The sequence below is a fragment of the Episyrphus balteatus genome, chromosome 4 (genome assembly GCF_945859705.1).
Source record: "Episyrphus balteatus chromosome 4, idEpiBalt1.1, whole genome shotgun sequence".
Classification (NCBI taxonomy): domain Eukaryota; kingdom Metazoa; phylum Arthropoda; class Insecta; order Diptera; family Syrphidae; genus Episyrphus; species Episyrphus balteatus.
Genome location: NC_079137.1, coordinates 8,885,479 through 8,904,586, shown reverse-complemented (window position 1 = coordinate 8,904,586; position 19,108 = coordinate 8,885,479). Strand labels below are relative to the sequence as shown.

The following is a 19,108-nucleotide window of genomic DNA, read 5'->3' as shown; positions in this document are numbered from 1 at the left end:
TTGCTGTTTATTTTACCCTTGAGATTATGTGTGAGGTAATTGGAAATCATTTCGATGTTTTGTGCAACGCACACTGAATAAGTTGTTATTGTTGTTGTTGTTGTTGTTGCTGATTCTGCTGATATTCTGAAGTAAAAGGAACATTAATTTTAACGATGAAGAGTAATTTGATTGGTTTAAGGAGGCGAAAGTGAGAGAGAGTTCGAGTTTTGAGATGAAAAGCTTTTTTTCTTTTTTCGAGGTCTTGTATTATAGTAAAATTGATGAACTGAAAGGATCCATACATTTAGGCCATGGTTATGGTTAATGGCTTTCCAATGTAGTGCTTCGAAACAAAAGAAATAAATATTTTTTTTTAATATAATGAGAGAAGATAATATGGGACATATCCTTGGTAGATATTTTATCGGAAATGTATTTCTCGGTTAATGGTTAACTTGGTCAGCGCAGAGATGAAGAAATATTGGATAAATTAAAAATTTGAGGCAGATTTGAATTGAACGTAAAGAGACCTTAAAGAAGTTGAAAAGATTACACGGTGTTACAAAAATGAGGTTTTAAAATATACGCGGGCGGAGACCTATCAGGTTTTGTAGAGCTAGTCGCACTGAATACGAAACGGTATTTAAAAATCCCCTAACACCCCCAAAATCTGGAGTTACGGGCAAAAAACGGTTTTTTGGACCTTCGCCCATTGAAAAAATTCTAGCTTCGACAATTTTTTACCCATTTTCGATTTTTTTACAGTTTCTGATAGAAGATAAATATACCTTTTTAACAATGTATAAAACATGTAACTCGGTTAAACCACTTAGAATTTATAAGATGTCAAAGTTCAAAAATTCAATTTTTTTTGTCATTTGCCCAACTTCGGCATCAATTTAAAGTATATGTTTTCAAAACAACATGCTATTTAAAAAATATATTCTAAAACTATATCTATTTCCCAATTGATCGAAGTATTTTTTATGAAAATCACTTCAATATTGGCTTAGAAAAAAAAAATTTTCGATTTCAACCCAGATACAGAAATTCGAACTTTTAGGTATAGAACAAAAATGTTGTTTCGGCACGTAGTAGGATAAGTTGGGCGCCAGGATTTGATGAAGGGTTTTTGTAGAGGAGCTGAATACAAACATTTTTTTTCTTTGGGAGGGGGGTCTATCTCCCCCCGTTTAGGTGGGAGGGGCATTTTTCTAAAAAAAATTATCAAAATAAAAAAAAATTATTAAAAAACAACGGCAACACTTACAGTAATAAATGATACCATTTCCAAAAGGCAAAATTGTGCATTTGATTCTAATTTTTAAATCAATATAATATTACCAATAGTTTTTGAAATAATCGATTTCAAAGTTAAAAATAGGGGAACAAATTTTTTTTAAAACTCATTTTATACTATTTTTGTCCAGACTGCGAATTTTAGTAAATAAATTACTTAGACAGAAAACTGCCTCAATTGATTCCTTATCGAACCGTGAAAACTATATGTTTCTATGTCTTCTAGTTTTTGGGAAAATTGAAAAATTATTTTATCAGATTTTTCTTTTTTCAAAATATTTTTTGTTTTTATTTTTTTTTATTTTTCAATTTTCTCAAAAACTAGAAGACATAGAAACATATAGTTTTCACTGTTCGATAAGGAATTAATTGAGGCAATTTTCTGTCTAAGTAACTTATTTACTAAAATTCACAGTCTGGACAAAAATAGTATAAAATGAGTTTTAAAAAAAATTTGTTCCCCTATTCGATCGATTATTTCAAAAACTATTGGTAATATTATATTGATTTAAAAATTAGAATCAAATGCACAATTTTGCCTTTTGGAAATGGTATCATTTATTACTGTAAGTGTTGCCGTTGTTTTTTAATAATTTTTTTTTATTTTGATAATTTTTTTTAGAAAAATGCCCCTCCCACCTAAACGGGGGGAGATAGACCCCCCTCCCAAAGAAAAAAAATGTTTGTATTCAGCTCCTCTACAAAAACCCTTCATCAAATCCTGGCGCCCAACTTATCCTACTACGTGCCGAAACAACATTTTTGTTCTATACCTAAAAGTTCGAATTTCTGTATCTGGGTTGAAATCGAAAATTTTTTTTTTCTAAGCCAATATTGAAGTGATTTTCATAAAAAATACTTCGATCAATTGGAAAATAGATATAGTTTTAGAATATATTTTTTAAATAGCATGTTGTTTTGAAAACATATACTTTAAATTGATGCCGAAGTTGGGCAAATGACAAAAAAAATTGAATTTTTGAACTTTGACATCTTATAAATTCTAAGTGGTTTAACCGAGTTACATGTTTTATACATTGTTAAAAAGGTATATTTATCTTCTATCAGAAACTGTAAAAAAATCGAAAATGGGTAAAAAATTGTCGAAGCTAGAATTTTTTCAATGGGCGAAGGTCCAAAAAACCGTTTTTTGCCCGTAACTCCAGATTTTGGGGGTGTTAGGGGATTTTTAAATACCGTTTCGTATTCAGTGCGACTAGCTCTACAAAACCTGATAGGTCTCCGCCCGCGTATTTTTTGAGTGTTACACCGTGTTATTAGTGGAGTAAATAAAGCTCAAAATTTGGCAATATTAGGGAACCCGGCCGAACAGCTTAGATTTTGATGATATTTTTTTCAAACCTCGGTAATTAAAAATACTTTAAAGTCTATAGATTAAAAATTGCCGGTGTTGCCGTTTTGATTTTTTAAATTTAATTGCAGATTTTTGTGAACAAAAACAAATTTTTTTCAAAAATTTTTCTTAAATTTCATAAACTAATTGATGCGAAAAGATTGTCTAGGAAATTCAAGGAAAAAAAATACATGGGAGTGAGCGACAATCTTCCATAGTTCAAGCGATAGATGCAATTTTCTTATTAATTGACTTCAAACACAAAAAAAAAATATTTGAACACAACGGCAACACCTACAATATTCAAATATACATTTTTTAAAAGCTAGAAGCTTAGTCAGATATGTAAAATTAAAATTAAGTTAATTGAATGAACGGCTTTTGAAAGAATGGTAATTGAACTCAGATTTTTGAAAAAAAAAAATTATTGAAAAAATTTGAACATGTCGATTTTTAAACTTGGTCGTAATATAAAATGCATTTATTTTCAAATTTGTTTGGCCACATTTATTATGATTTCAAATTATAAAAGGAAATGTCAATATGTATTACGGTTTATGAACAAAATTAAAAAGTATTTCATTTTCGAAGAACTTTTTTTAATAAAAGTTTTGAAAAAAAATGTAACTTATTTTTTTTTTTAAAGTTCAACATCTAAACATAAAATTATTTTTTATTCATTTAATAACCCTTACTGTTGAAAATTTAAAGTTCCTATTTACCACAGTCTTTGAGAAAATTAAAAAAAAATTAAATAAAAAAAAAACCATTGAAATTGAAGTAATTTTTCATTTTTTTTTTTTTCAAAAGTGTGATATATTTTACCTTTTTTGCTTCGAAATTCAACTGATTCATATTTTATTAGTTCTGAGTTTGAGGACCATTTTTTCAAAAAGTCTTGATTAAATTTAGTGGATTTAAATTTAAGAGATAAGAATAAGCTTCTGGCTTTTTTTAAATATATTTTAAAATATTGTAGGTGTTGCCGTTGTTTTCAAAATATTTTTTTTGTGTTTGAGGTCAGAATGTTAGAAAATTGCATTTATCGCTTAAACGATGGAAGATTGTCCCTTACTGCCTTTTATATATTTTACTTAAATTACCTAGAGAATCTTTTGCTATCATTTGTTTTAAGCAAAAAAAAATGGTTTTGTTAAAAAAAAATTTAATTTTAATTTAAAAAAAACAATACGGCAACGCCGGCAATTTTTAATCTATAGACTTTAAAGTATTTTTTATTACCTACGTTTGAAAAAAAAAAAAATCGTCAAAATCAGAGCTGTTCCCTAATAATAATTTGCTTTAGTTACTCTACTATATAAGACAACTAGCTGACCCGGCGGACTTCGTTCCGCCATTTCTTGTATTTATTTCTATTTTCGACTTTGTAATTTGTCATAATTCCGAATACAAAAAGGAAATCAAAACTTGAAAAGTTCGTCCAATTAAGTTAAAAATATTCACTTTAAAAATTTAAAAAAAAAGTGGCCTATGTTAAAAACGTTTTTTAAGTTTTTTAATTTACCATTGTGAAGCTTGTAGTGAATGTAGCGTTATGTGTGATATATCAAATGAAAGGTAATATTATCAGGATGCTCAATAAAGATAAATCATTTTTGTAAGCTCCAGATCAAAAGATGTAACGTGTTGAAAAACAGAGTTTTATTTTACCGTTATTTCAAATTTGTCATTACAAAATTAATTGAAACTGTGTACAAATATAGTCTTGCCCATTATCTATCTACACTGGAAATTTCATTCATTTATCTATTGAAGAAAAAAAGATAAAAATAAAAAACTGTTAAAAACGTCCAAGAAACTTGGGACAAAAAAAAATTGTTTTTCCCGTTATTCGGTCAAAAATCATTTTGAAAATTCAAAAGTTTGTATATGCATGCGCATGATTAAAACCTATATTTCCTATACATTTGAGATTTTTTGCAAACTTTTAAAAATTCCAAAAAAATAAAAGACTACTCAAAAATGTCCCTAAAAATTAGGTTGTTTTTCAAAAAATTTTATTTCAAAATACAGGGCCTATGAAAAAAATCCGTTTTAGACCCCTAATTTTTTTTTTAAATATTTTTTTCATGGTGTAATTCAAATTTCTGTGCAAAATTTTGCGTACCTCTAATTAGTCTTTTGTCGAAGGTCTATGACTGCAAAAAAACCCTCACAACTTGGTTTTGAAATTTTTTTGAATTTTTTCAATACCTTTTTTAACTATTGAATAAACTATCATTTACAAAAAAAGTCAACTCTTTACGACTTACCGTTTAGAAAATAGCCTCTTTTTTCAATGTCGTGTTACCCCTATTTACCCTATAAAATCTTGAATTTTTTTTGCCTTAAACCTTCTCCTCTTATGCCTCTTTGATTTCAAAAAAAAAATTAAGAAAATGAGTCAGTCTGTGTGGCCGGTTAGCGAACTTACACAAAACCAAACTTTAATATATATAATAGATTAAAGTTTGTAGTCTTTGTTCAAATATTGTCAAAATCATTTTTAAATATAACAACAAATCATTAACCCTTTTGTGCTGTATAGTTTAAAAAAGGTTGGGTCGTGTTTGAGATTTAAACCAATGTCACCTAAGGGAAAAATCTTCGGGTTGGGGTTGAAATTCCGAAATACCAAAAACCCAAAATAACGAAAACACAAAATCCCGAAAACTTAGAATACCGAAAATCTAGAGTCCCGAAAACCCAATATCCAGAGTTTTGACCTTATGGATTTTGGACTTTCCGGATTCTGGGTTTTCAAGATTTTGAATTTTCAGGATTCTGGGTTTTCTGGATTCTGGATTTTTGGAAATCTTTTTTTTTTTTTTGATTGAAAATATCGGGATTGTGTCCGTTTCCTGTTCGACTAAAGTAAGTTTTATCATAGCCACCTTTCACCTTTTTGAATGTTGTCTAACTTTTTCTTCTTCTTCTCTGTACTTTTAATGTTTTTTTTCAATTTCGTCTCCGAAAAATATACCTGCATTAATAACTATATTATAAGCAAAAAAAAATACCACTTGCGAAAGGTCACGTTCAAAACAAATGGCTTCAAAATGGAAGACATAATTATAAAACTTTTTTCATTTAATTTTTTTTTAATAAGAAGATAAAGGTCCAGACGTTCTCTGAAGCCATATTTCAATCAACAAGAATATCCTCCATTTAAATTTCGATTAACTAATTTTCATTTTATTCAAAATATTAAATAAGTGTCTTCATTTTTCTCCAAAAAAATTATTTCGTTTTAATTTTTGTGTTTAAGAACATACTTTTTCATAAATCAAATTAAATTGAAATGAAAACAAAGTGACAGCATCAGAGACTGCAGACGCGTGAGGTGTTGACACCAGGTGATGCGAGGTGACCCAAACACACGCCTCTCCCTCTCGTTCCTTTACTTTGCCTTTGATATTCCTTTGGGAGCAATCATTTTACTTTGCTTGTTTTTTTGTTTAATCGCTTTTGTGCTGCTTGTTTCGCCCCAAAAAGCAATTTTGATTATTTCGTCGGGTGAAAGGCTTTAAAATGGTTTCTTGAGCGAGTTCACTAATGATTGAAATGGGTTTTTGTTCAGGGGTGGATTCAAAAAAAGAGGTGAGCCAAAGCCATAGGTTGTTTGTACTTTTTCGGTAAAAAAAAACACTTAAAAACAAGCGGATTTCTGAATGGTTTCTTAGCAAGATGACTTCCATCTTAAATTAAGCGGAAATCCACTTAATTTAAGATACAAATCTTCTTACTTTTATGATAGTAAGAAGGTTTTCATTTTGAATTAAGTGGATTTCCGGTTAATTTAAGCGGAAATCCATTTAATTTAATTTCAGTATTACGAAGATTTTCATTTTAAATTAAGTAGATTTCCGCTTTATTTAAACGGAGGCAAAAAACATGCAGAAATCCGCTTGATTTTAGGTGGTATTTTTCTAAGTGAACTTTCAAGGCCCTATTTCTATAATATTTTGACTTTTTTGAAGCTATTCCGATCCTGAAGAAAATAAAAAAAATAACCAAGCAACTGCCACGCCCCTAGCAGACTAATTTATTGCGTTTAATTTTATCAAAATTTAGTCCAATAAACGGGCAAAATGATTGTCTGGTTAACTCAACTAAAGAATGACTTTGTGATATTTACTGTCACGTCTCTGTTCTGCCATCGTCGTCGTTGTCGATGTTGTCAGTCTTTATCATTGTGAGTGAGCCACACAAATAACAAAGAATGTGGGGATATTTAGAGGAGCTCTGTTGGCGTGTGACGACATCTGGCATCGCCTTCAGTATAACTCGCAGTCAAAAACCGCCCACTTTACTTTTTTTTATTTTTTTCGAAATTTCTTTTTCCAATTTTTTTAATCTGTAAATTATTGGTTTTTAATTCGAAAACAACAAAAAAAAAAAAATATAAAACATAAAACAAAGACTAAATTGATGGCATAGTGTGAACATGTGGAACAAATGATTTTCTATATAGAAAGTGGTGATATGCTATTCACACATTTTTATTTATTTCTTTTGAGGAACATTTTTTTGGGATTTAAAATCTATTTTTGAATGAGAAAAGCCTACGAAAAGGGTGCGGTACCGTTCATTATGTGCCAAAAGGGAGGCGTTCCCATGGGGGCTACATTTATCCAATGGGACATAAATTGTTTAAGCTGACAGAAATTTTTTGTTTTCGGTTTTGTTTGTTTCGAAAAATCTCTTTCGAAAAATAAATGAAGAAATGAACTTAATTAAAAGTTAACAGCAAATAGGTTGTCTGGGAAAAACTGTTTCATATGCATAATAGAAATAGAAAGTATGGAAGGGTTATTGGGGACATTAGAAAATTTGAATCTGTTGCGTTGTCTTAAAATCTTCTTGATAACCTCGAAATATTCTGCAAACACATTTTTTTCTTCTCAAATTAAAGGCAAAATTATGAAAGTAAACCCAAAAATAAATAAAAACATTGTTTTATAAATTTATCCCTTAATCCTGTGACCTTATTAAGAGCAGATAAACACAAATCCTATTAAAAATAAACAAAAAGATTTTTTCATATGGATTGGAGATTATTGCGTCATATTGCGTGTTAAGGGAAACTTTGTCATTTTGATGTAAAAGAAATCAAATATAATAATCGGATTAAAGTCTTGTAAGGACAAAGAAGTTGAAGCAAATTTTTATTCAAATATTGTACATAAATAATGTTAAAGTGGCGCACTTTTGTTTTGTTCTCTTTTTCAATATTTCCTGTTCCTGGCATTGCGTTGTAAAGAATTAAACATTAAATTGTATTTTTCCTACATTTGGAAGCAGATATTTTTGGATCAAAGTGTCGAAACAAGTTTTGGTTTACAGATACGAGTTCACAATAAACAGACCTATCTTTTAATGTAAAAAGAGGTTGTCTGTAAAGCTGGTTTACGGACGATGATTGTACGTGATAACGTCGTAGGAAAAAAGGTTGTGTGCTTTTAAAATGAGCCATTTGAAGCGTTTATTTATTTCAAACAATCATAATTTACAAGAAAAAGCTAAAAAAAAAAAATACTTTTTTTCTTTTCTCATTATATTAATTTTTTTATTTTAAAAGCTCACAAAAAAAATTATACCTTTAAAAAGCCAAATATTTCTTCTAAATAATAAAACCATTTTTAAATTTTTACAATGAGCAAAAAGTATTAAAATAATTTATTGAAAACAATAATTTCTTATGAAAAAAGTGAAAAAATCACTTCACACAAAAACTCATTTTTTTGATACAACAACCTATAATAAATTTAACAACACCTGAAAGCCTATTGCTTCAGCTCAAAATATATATATAGATCATGCCTATTAGACATCTACAAAGAGAGCTAGAATTTTTTAAACTCGATGAAATTTCATCAAAAAAAGCAAAAAAAAACATTTATTTTTATGTTCTCATGCTATTAAATGAATTTTTTCCCTAAAAACCTATACAATTTTATACTATGTGAAAGCTTATTGTTTCACCTTTCAAATAACGTATCAATCTACAAGAGAAGTTAGAATTTTTTAAAGACTGAGATTACGGTACTTCCCACACAGGTGGCTGTTCATGGCGCAACAGATCTCCACTGGTGGTTTGAGGTTTTTAGCAAGTTTCTTGATTTAACATTGTGTGGCTTGTAGTTAGTCTAGCGTTATGTGTGATATACCAAATGAAAGGTAGTTGTATCAGAATGCTCATAAATGTTTAATCAAATTTTTATCTGCTTTTGGTAAAAAGTTATAACCTGTTGAATTCTAAAATTTATTTTACCGTTATCTCAAAATTGTGTTTACGAAAATGATTGAAATTTCGCACACATATAGTCGTGTTCATGGTCTATCATTACTACATACGCCAAAAAACCTGTTTTTTTTAAATTTATTTTTCTCCGTATTCAGTCAAAACTCTTTTAACGATTCCAATTTTTTGCATATGTATGTGCACTGATCAGCCCTACATGTCCTATATAACTTGAGATTTTTTGATCGCTCCAAAATAAAGCTAAAAATCAAAAACTACACAAAAATACCCCTAAAAAAGTAGGTATTTTTCAAAAATTCATATTTCGAAACGCAGAGTGTTGGAAAAAAATACGTATTAGAACCCTAATTTTTTTTCCTTCATCTTTCACCTGGCATCTTTAGAATTGTCAAAAAAAATTTCCCCTACCCATAATCAACATTTTGTCATACCCACAACACCTGATCAACGTTCAAACAAAACGTTATAGCGGAGTTCCAGAATTTTTTAGAATTTTTTTTAAATGCAGTTATCCATAAATCAGTCTCCTCTATCTATAGCAAAAAGAATCAACTCTCTACAACCACGCGTTTAGATTTTAGCGCAAATTTCATCTTTCCGTTTTACCCCTGTTTACCCTATTAAATGACGGAATTTTTAAAAATCCTTCATTTGGATTTTTCTAAAGCTGATATTTTCGGATTAAAGTATCGAAACAAATTTTGGTTTACAGAAACAAGTTCACAATGAACATGCCTATCTTTTTATGTAAAAAAATTACAAATTTATTTTTTTTCACATTTTCGTGAAAAAATCAAGGTTAACCCCTTGACTAAAAAAATCCATTTTCAAAAATTTCCTCCAAATCCATCGAGTGAGACATCAAAAGAAAGGTCTTTTTAAAGTCTATTCATAGCTGAAAACCAAAGTTTCTTGAAGGTCTGGTTGCTGAAATATTTGCGATCGAAAAATATTTTTTGTTGTGTTTTTTTTTTTTTTTTTTTTCTTAAGCTAATATTTTCGGATGAAAGTGCCGAAAGAAGTTTTAGTTTACAGAAATCAGTTCACAATAAACAATTGAACATGGCTATCTTTTTATGTAAAAAAATTACAAATTTATTTTTTTCGGATTTTCGTGAAAAAATCCTAAAAAAATCCATTCACAAAAATTTCCTCCAAATCCATCGAGTGAGCCATCAAAAGAAAGGTCTCTGTAAGCTTTAATAATAGCTGGAAAGGTCTGGTTGCTGAAATAATTGCGATCGAAATATTTTTTTTTTTTCTAAAGCTGATTTTTTCGGATCAAAGTCTCGAAACAAGTTTTGGTTTATAGAAACGAGTTCACAATGAACATACCTATATTTTTATGTAAAAAAATTACAAATTTATTTTTTTCGGATTTTCGTGAAAAATTCAAGGTTAACCCCTTGCCTAAAAAAAATCCATTTTCAAAAATTTCCTTCAAATCCATCGAGTGAGACATCAAAAGAAAGGTCTCTTTAAAATCTATTCATAACTGCAAACCAAAAGTTTCTTCGATGTCTGGTTGCTGAAATATTTGCGATCAAAAGTTTTTTTTTGGTGATTTTTTTTTTTTTTTTTTTCTAAAGCTGATATTTTCGGATCAAAATGTGGAAACAAGTTTTGATTTACAGAAACGAGTTCACAATGAGCATGCCTATCTTTTTATGTAAAAAAGTTACAAATTTATTTTTTTTCACATTTTCGTGAAAAAATCAATGTTAACCCCATTTTCAAAGATTTCTTCCAAATCCATCGAGTGAGACATCAAAAGAAAGGTCTTTTTAAAGTCTATTCATAGCTGAAACCCAAAAGTTTCTTCGAGGTCTGGTTGCTGAAATATTTGTGATCGAAATATCTTTTTGGTGTTTTTTTTTTCTTCTTAAGCTGATGTTTTCGGATCAAAATGTCGAAACAAGTTTTGGTTTACAGAAACGAGTTCAGAATAAACAGGCCTATCTTTTTATGTAAAAAAATTACAAATTTATTTTTTTCGGATTTTCGTGAAAAAATCCATTTTCAAAAATTTCTTCCAAATGCATCGAGTGAGACATCAAAAGAAAGGTCTCTGTAAGCTCTATTCATAGTTGAAAACCAAAAGTTTCTTCGACGTCTGGTTGCTGAATTATTTGCAATCGAAATATTTTTTTCCTACATTTGGCAGCAGGTATTTTCGCATCAAAGTTTCTACCAGCCCTTCTTACAGCCTTCCCTCTACCACATTTGACGCTCATCAATCTCTTTCCAAAGAGAAAATGTATCTGCCTACACAAATTTCTACGCAATGTACAAACGTATAGATCCCCAAAAACAAACAAATTTACATTCCCATTACATTCAATTAAAAAGCAGTACAATGTTGTTATGTTCCTAAATCACCCTCAAAGTGTTTTTTTTTTCATGCATCCTCCAAGTCTCGATGTACAACATCCCACAACCTATCAGCAGCAGAAAATGGTAATTTCTCAACAATGTTCCCCAACTCAATCAACCCTGCTTAACACAAAGCACAAAAATGATCAAAACAACAAAACCATCATCTTCACAACATCAGAAAAGTGATCCCCATAAAGAGTATCTGATGATCCAGAGCAGATAAATAGATACGCGTTCTCAAAAATAGATACGCGTACTTTTTCCAAAGATGCCACACACTAAGAACAATAAATTCACATCAAATGGAGAATTAAATTTTCATTAAAATCATTATGGGGCAATTGAAAGAAAAATGTAAGGGAAGCAGGGGGAAGTTAAAAAAAACCGGGTGGATGTTGATAAAGAACCTGGAAGCCTTTTAGTGGCGATTAATTAAAGTGCGAGTTGATTCCAGCAAAACGACAAAAAAAGGGGGGAGACCACAAAAATATCTACGAATAGTTCTCTAGAAAGTTTTTCATATCTTTTGGATGTTTTGTTTATGGACGAGAGGGTCTATCAAAATATTTTAACAAACGAACCGTTTTTTTTTATTGTTTTTAAATTTTATTTTTTTTCTTCCTGTCCCAAGAGAATAAACCACAATGTGTGCATCTGAAATGATACGTGGAGCATTGAATGCCACGCTCCTGGATTAAATAAGACAAAAAAAAAAACCTCTTCATTGTGATCCAAATGCAATTAGAATACCAGAGGAGGAGCTGAATGTGGTTGCGGTTTTAGCTTGGTTTTGGTTTGATATGGTTTCGGAAGACACCATCAAATGATTTAAATCTGGCGCGCAGATCAACGTTCCTGTGGTTATTGCAATGAGTCGTGTCATTCATCTTGCCACCGCAACACAACAAGCGGAATTTTGTGGCTCTTATGGAATAGATGGAAATTGTATCGCGCGCCACCATCATAGATGATGATGATGATTATAATGACGATGATGGTGTTTTCTCGAGAGATTTTTGATGATGTATCTATGGCATGAGGTTGAGATACGAAGATATTTGTATGATGACTAAATTTAGATTCAGACACCCAGCTAGACGCAACAATTTAGCATGCTAGGGAAGTATAATTTATCTGTCTACAGTGCTGTGGAAAAAAATGTATGTGTTTGGTCGGTATTTAATACATGTTTGTTCATCTGTTCAATCATAGCTTCAAAGTTACTTATCGTATTTTGACAAATGAGGTATTGTTGGAAGCGTCTCTCTTGTCCGCTAGTTATAGGATATTTGACGTCTAGTTATATTGAATGTGGCGCCCTCTAGAGGCAAAAATAATTCATATCAAGTTTTAATAAAAAAATAAGTTCAAAACAGAGACCAGAAATAACAGTCAACCTTTATTTTGAATTGGTTTCTCTCTGAGAGTTACCACATTACTCTAAATAGGTTTCGATTCAGGTTTGAGATTTATTTTTAAAAATCAAAAATAAAGGTTATCGGTTGAGATTTTTACAAAAAAATAAATATTAAATAAATTTCGCTGAAACTAAATCAAAAATTGTTAATTCAAAATGTCAAATATGTCAAAAATGTCTTTATTTTGCAAAAATACATACGAAAAGAATGTTTTTTCTTAGTTAATGTACTGAGTTTAACTAATAATAAAGACTCAAAGTTCTTTGACCCAAGATTTTATCTTTTTTTGCTTAAAATAAAATGTAAAGATGCAAATGGCCTTGCCACTGTGATTTGAGTCACTGGGATGACAAGCACAAGAAATGAAATTTCGAATATTTCAGGAGACTGATGTTCTAATTGACAAATAAGTGTTATTAAGGAACCTTTCAAAAGGTTTGGATATATTTCTAATCTCTGGTTCAAAAACTTCTGAAATCAAAACTTCAAAAAATATTTGTGTCACAAAATTCATTATAATTTTCCATTCAATTTTTAAAAATTCCATAAATTTCTAAAATTTGATAGTCAAAATTATTAAATATCAAAATTCTCTTTTCAAAATAATAGAACTATGATAAATTTTTTTTTTTTTTTTTTCAAAATTTCGTTGGTACACAAAAAAAAAATGTAGTAACAAAATTTTTATTCAAAAAGGTTTCTAAAATTCTCGATTTTATACAATTGACGATATCTACTTATTGTATAATGAAAATGATGAAGCTATTCAGAAACTTAGAAAATTTGGAATTGTGTAGAAAATTGTATAATTTGTTATTAATAAAACAAATCAAAATGCTTTTAGTCGATGATTAAGCTGATTATTTGAAGAATTTTCTTGTACCAAATTTGTACAAAATGTCACAATTTAATTTCCAACGGATGTGTATATAATTCTACAATATTTTGAAATATTCTATTCTGTTTGTACCAAAATAACTTGTTTCTGAACTTTTTTTTTTAAATTTCTGTGAATATCCAACAAATTGAATACAAACATTTTTGTGTTTTAAAAAAGTCGTCAAAATTTGGTTGAGAAAATTTAACATTTTGTGTACGAAAATTTTGCTGTTGATTTCTCTATTAGATTAGAAGATAGTAAGAGTGTGGAAATTGTTTTTCAAAATTATTCTATACCAAATGTCTATCACTTCAATGTGCTAGTATGTATATTTCCCATATATAAAATGTTTGTGTTTCAAAGTTTAAAAAAGTGTCAGAATCAGAATCAGGTTCGTAGTTTTTGTATACCTACTAAAATTATGTTGAAAATTACGGTTTTAGTATACAAGAAATTTTTTAACTGATTACCCCGTAAAAATGTATTTACATATTTCTCAAAATCAAATGTTCGAAAATTTTGTACATACGTACCTAGCACCAAATTTAGTAGATATTAAATTTCAAGATGCTGATATTTTTCTGAAATTCTTCAAATGACAAAGAAAATGTCTTCGTTCTAAATTTCTGAATTTCAAAATCGAAATTTTTGAACTCAAACTTCAAAATTCAGTACCAAAATTCAGTTTCCCGAATTGTCTATTCAATCTTTACCCTAGTAGGTACGTAGCAAGTTAATATTTTTGTTCTATTAGTAAAAATTCTGTAAAATTGGGTTCATATTCTGAATGAAAAAAAAAACTTTGTCTCAAAATGACAAAAATTCCAAAATTGTATTTGTACTGTCTGCATAAGTATGGAAAAACTAGAAGTTAAAAACTTAATGATACAAAAAGTTTGAATTTTTTTTTTTATTTTGACCAATTTATTTTACACACCACTGTATCTTAGGATGTGACTCAAAGATGATTCTTGTGATTGATGATTTGTTGATGATAATACTTGAGATTGTACATAATTTTTAAATTTCAACAAAATGTAGGTGGACGTGTAGTTGAATGTCACCCATCAGGTCTGTACCAGCTATTCCGTCTGGTGGTGGCTGATGGGTGCGATAAGTCAAGATGTTACAATTTTTATAAAAATGTTTCATAATTGTCATGGATAATTAAGGTTGGATTTTACGCTCGTGAATTTTTACATGCAATTCTGTCAGACGACAGGCGAATGACCTAAATCTGACTGAAAATACTTTTAGGCAGAATTTTAATATTTTTAGAAACATTTTTTTTCTAAATAGGCGTCTTGAAATAGTTTTACGAAGATATCAAATTCGGTAAATGGCCTTCAGCTAAAAAAAAACATTTTTTGCCTTAAATTAAGCGGACAAATCTTCTTAATTTCTCGAATGCTCAAATTTAAAAGAAATCCGCTTAATTTAAGCGGAATTTTTTTTTTAATGTACAAACATTCTAATAAAAAAAAAACACTATCAGTCACATTGGGGCCGAACCTACAACAATTGAGTCACTAAGCGGATTCCTCTAATTTTAAGCGGAAATTGTATTATTTTAAAAGGGTGGGATTAAAGGTGGACATGATCTTATTTTAAAGCGCCTTTTTTTCTCCTTCAATACTACTTATTATAATTTGACAAAAGATGTATCATTGTGGGCATCCGCTAGTCATAACAACAAAAATCATTCCTCTTGTCATTCAAATAAAACTCTTGTCTTTTTCAAACAACACCAAGATCAACAATTTATTAAAGTACAATATTTATTTCTTTAAAAAATCACATTTAAAAAAAACAATCTTAAATTTTACAACCTTATTCCATAATAACCATTTGAATACAAAAATTTCTCCAACAAAGCACAAAAAAGCAACCATCAATGCAAATCCCATCAATATCCACACCCACTTCAAATCTTCAACTTTCAACGGTTCCACCTCCTCATCAAATTCAAAATGTATTTTTTTAATTTTTCCAATTTTAATTAGCTCATAAAATTCCCCCTTTATCCAATAATCCATTAATCCACTTGATTGTGTTTCCAAAATATGAAAATTCAAAATTTGCTTATAAATTGAATTTTCATTTATCGAAATTGCAGCTAGCACATTTTTCACCAGTACCAATTCTTCAGATCGTCGAAATAGTTTTTGACCAAGAAATTTTTGTTGATATTCATAAACATACCATTTCATTTCGGTAACTGTGTAGGCATATTTTGTATCAAATGAATCTCGACGATTATAAAATGCTTCCATACTAGTTTCACCAAGAAATACATTCGAATACTTTTTCATGAATTTGGGCCTCAATTTGATCAATAACTCATCCATATCTGGTTGAAATGTAAGAATTTTCAAATCAGACTTTTGAAGGTCTTCAAAGGATCTTATAACTTTTTCACTTGGTGGTTGAGTCATAAAAGACTGAAGAAATGCATCGTACGAAGTTACTATCATGATTCCCAATAAAAATATCAGTGAATAGAGAATTTTTGCTGAAATCGAAGCTGTTGGTGTTTGAGAAAACGATTGTCCTAGCAGACCACGTAAACAATCAATGTTGCAAATTAATTTGCGTTTGAAGAAAAATCGATGAGGTCCTAGGAAATAAGCAGTTGCCTCAAGTGAAACAGATAGTAATATCAATAGAACGATAACAATTCCGAAAGCTTTCCAATCAAAAACATACACAAACACTTTATAAATGGGAATATTAGGTTCCACAGGCAGCATTACACCCCAATCAAAAAGTGTATAAGGATAAGTATACCATTCGAATGAATTTTCTAGGAAAATAAGTCCACCACCTGATATTTCTGTTGTTCCATTTAAAACAAGTTTATGTAAATCGTATTCTGTTAATGAAGATCTTACACTTGAATTGTTTAAACTGGCATTGTGCCGTTTTGCAAAAGCCTTGAAAGTATTCCCAACATATCCACCAATTACAGTGTCACCATTTTCATTTTTGGAAATAATAACTCCTGGCTCTTTTCCTCCAAATACAACTGGAAATGGAGCTCCTCGAAGGTCATGCATTTTGTCTCGATAAATATTTGAATCTTTTTCGTTCCATAAGAATTCTTCAATTTGAAATTCACCAAAATTGTTAAAACTGTAATAAGCCGAAGAAGTTTCGAAATCTTGAAAAACTGCAAGAACATTTATCATTCGGTTTTTAAAGCAGAAATCGAAAACACTCTTCAGTTCTGTAACATTTCTTGTTGAATGCTTGAGTAGAAAAATTATCTTACAAAATCGAATTAGCTGAAGAAATTCCAAAAGTCGCTGAAGATAGAAATCATTTTCTTCAAATTGAACAATTGTAAGCAGGTTTGCATTGAATTTTCTTTTTAAATGAAATGAAGATACTTCAGTTGCCAAAATCACTGGAATACCAAGTGAAATTGAAAAGTTCCTTATGAATATGTCATCATAATATTGGTCCTTTGATGTTCTTAGAAGGAATATACTGTCAAACCGCTCGACATTGTTGATAGTTTCAATGAATTTCACAAACTTTGAATTAAATTCAGCTTCTACTGCTAGAAATTCCAATGCAAACGCCGCCGGAAATAAAACAACAATACTTGCTGCGAGAAAATTCATGACTGATACGTTTATTCGAGTTATAAATGTTCTTTTGTGGAATTATTCTACTAATAAAGGGCTTGACTCCACTTATTTTCTTATATTACAGGGTGTTCCCCCCAAATTTAATAATACTTTTTGAGGGATATTTCATGAGAAATTATGATAAGAACACTTCTTCGACATACCTACAACTGTCATTTTCTAAAAATTGTTGATGGAATTTTAATTTTTGGAGAAAATATTTTTTATTAATTATTATTTTGCTGTTAAAAATATTAATATAAAGATCAAGAACAAAATATGTAGATTTCTAAAAATTTCCACGAAATACCCTATTTTAAAGATTTATCAAAAAGAAAATTATGCAAAGAAAAACTACTCGTAGGTACTAAACCTTTGTTTAGTTATAAATTTTTAAACAAATTTGAACTGCCAGATAACAATCAAACATGACACGATTCTGTTTGTTTGCCTGTGTAAGTAGTTGCTGCAGACAAAACGGGTGGGTTTATTCACTTCAGACTTGGTATGTAACGCAATGTAGCGTTTTTGTAGGCTGTTACAGGGATTGTTTGCAGTTTGTTTTTAGGAAGTTTTTTTTAAGTAGAGTTTAATTTTCTCAAAAAAGACTCCTACGTTTTTGAATTATGTAAAATAAAATTCCCGACTGGGTCGTTCGTACTTGCTCTTAAAATTATTGAGCATTTTAATTATTTAATTTTATTAAATAATTAAAAATAGTATATATTTTTAAAAACAATAAAAATGAATTATTATATAATTTTTTTTTAATTTTTAATTAAATAATTAATTTTGAGAAACTGGGTCGTAAAAATTTTTTTTTTAGATTATCATCTAATATTTTTTTTATGCCCCTATAATTATTAAAATAATTTAATATTACCCCTAGTAATAAATATTATATTAATAAAATTTTATTAAAAAAATTTAAATGATAAATTGATTTAAAAAAAAAAATTAAAAAAAAATTGTCTTATTTAATAGATAATTAATATTATATAAAAATTATTATTTTAATTATTTAATTTTATTAAATAATATTAAAACTTTTTTATGTAAAATTTATAAAAGAATATTTTTGGTTTAGTTTTAAATTGAATTTAATAAAAACTTTAAAACCAAATGTGCAATTTGATTTGTTGAGCTCCGTGAGGCCAGAAATGCGACCTCAACATTTTTGAACCAAAATTTTCTAATTCGTTTGTCTGCCCAAAATGTTCAAAAAATCTTCAAAAAAAAATTTAGAGCAATGAAAAGTCTAAAACGCTCAAAATTTTGAGACATACACGTATAAAACCAATTACAATCGTTTGTCCAATTCTATATAAAAACTTAATATTGTCGTTTTTGATAAATTTAGAAAAAAAAAAAACAACAAATTTTGCACAGAAAAATTGAAAATATCTTAAAATCCCCAAAATTTTCAAAATTCAAACTGCTGTCATTTGTCCCATCTTGAGTTCTTTACACATTTATACCAAAAATATTATCGTTGGGTGATATTCAAAACACAATTTAAAAGTTGCCGAAAAAAAGTTACACATACACCACAGTGTACGTACTGAAAGATTCAAAGATCCCTAAAATCCAAAAAAAATTACTTTTTTCAAAAATTCAAAAAGTATGGAACTCAATGTAAACAAACGACATAAATTTGAAATTTTGAAAAAAAGTACTTAATTTTTGGAAATTTTAGGGGACTTTGAGGTGCTAATTTGTTGCATTACAAAGTATTTTTGGATTTTTTTTTATATCGTTGAAGCCATTTCAAACAAAAAAAGGTTTTTTTAGATACAAATTAATAATCGATAGATAAAATCAAAATTGAAAAAAAAAACTTTATTGGATCTTTTAGGTATAAAAAAAATAATTTTTCAAATAAAATATTTTAAATGCAAAAAT

The 19,108-nt window shown here is 29.0% G+C and overlaps 1 protein-coding gene across 1 annotated transcript; it reads right to left on the bottom strand.

Moving 5' to 3' along the window:
• Positions 1 to 24: 24 nt before the first annotated feature.
• Positions 25 to 17,385, bottom strand: LOC129918090 (uncharacterized). Its single transcript, XM_055998441.1, has 2 exons — positions 15,404 to 17,385; positions 25 to 126 (listed from the first exon to the last, which is right to left on the bottom strand). The coding sequence occupies exons 1-2, from the start codon at positions 17,198 to 17,200 to the stop codon at positions 25 to 27; spliced, it is 1,899 nt and encodes a 632-aa protein (XP_055854416.1). The 5' UTR covers positions 17,201 to 17,385.
• Between the last annotated feature and the right edge of the window lie 1,723 nt (positions 17,386 to 19,108).

Coding starts and splice junctions, on each gene's coding strand:
- LOC129918090 (XM_055998441.1), bottom strand. CDS start 17,200: ATGAATTTTCTCGCAGCAAGTATTGTTGTTTTATTTCCGGCGGCGTTT. Junction 127..15,403: donor AATGGTTATTATGGAATAAG/GTTGTAAAATTT, acceptor CTTTTACTTCAG/AATATCAGCAGAATCAGCAA.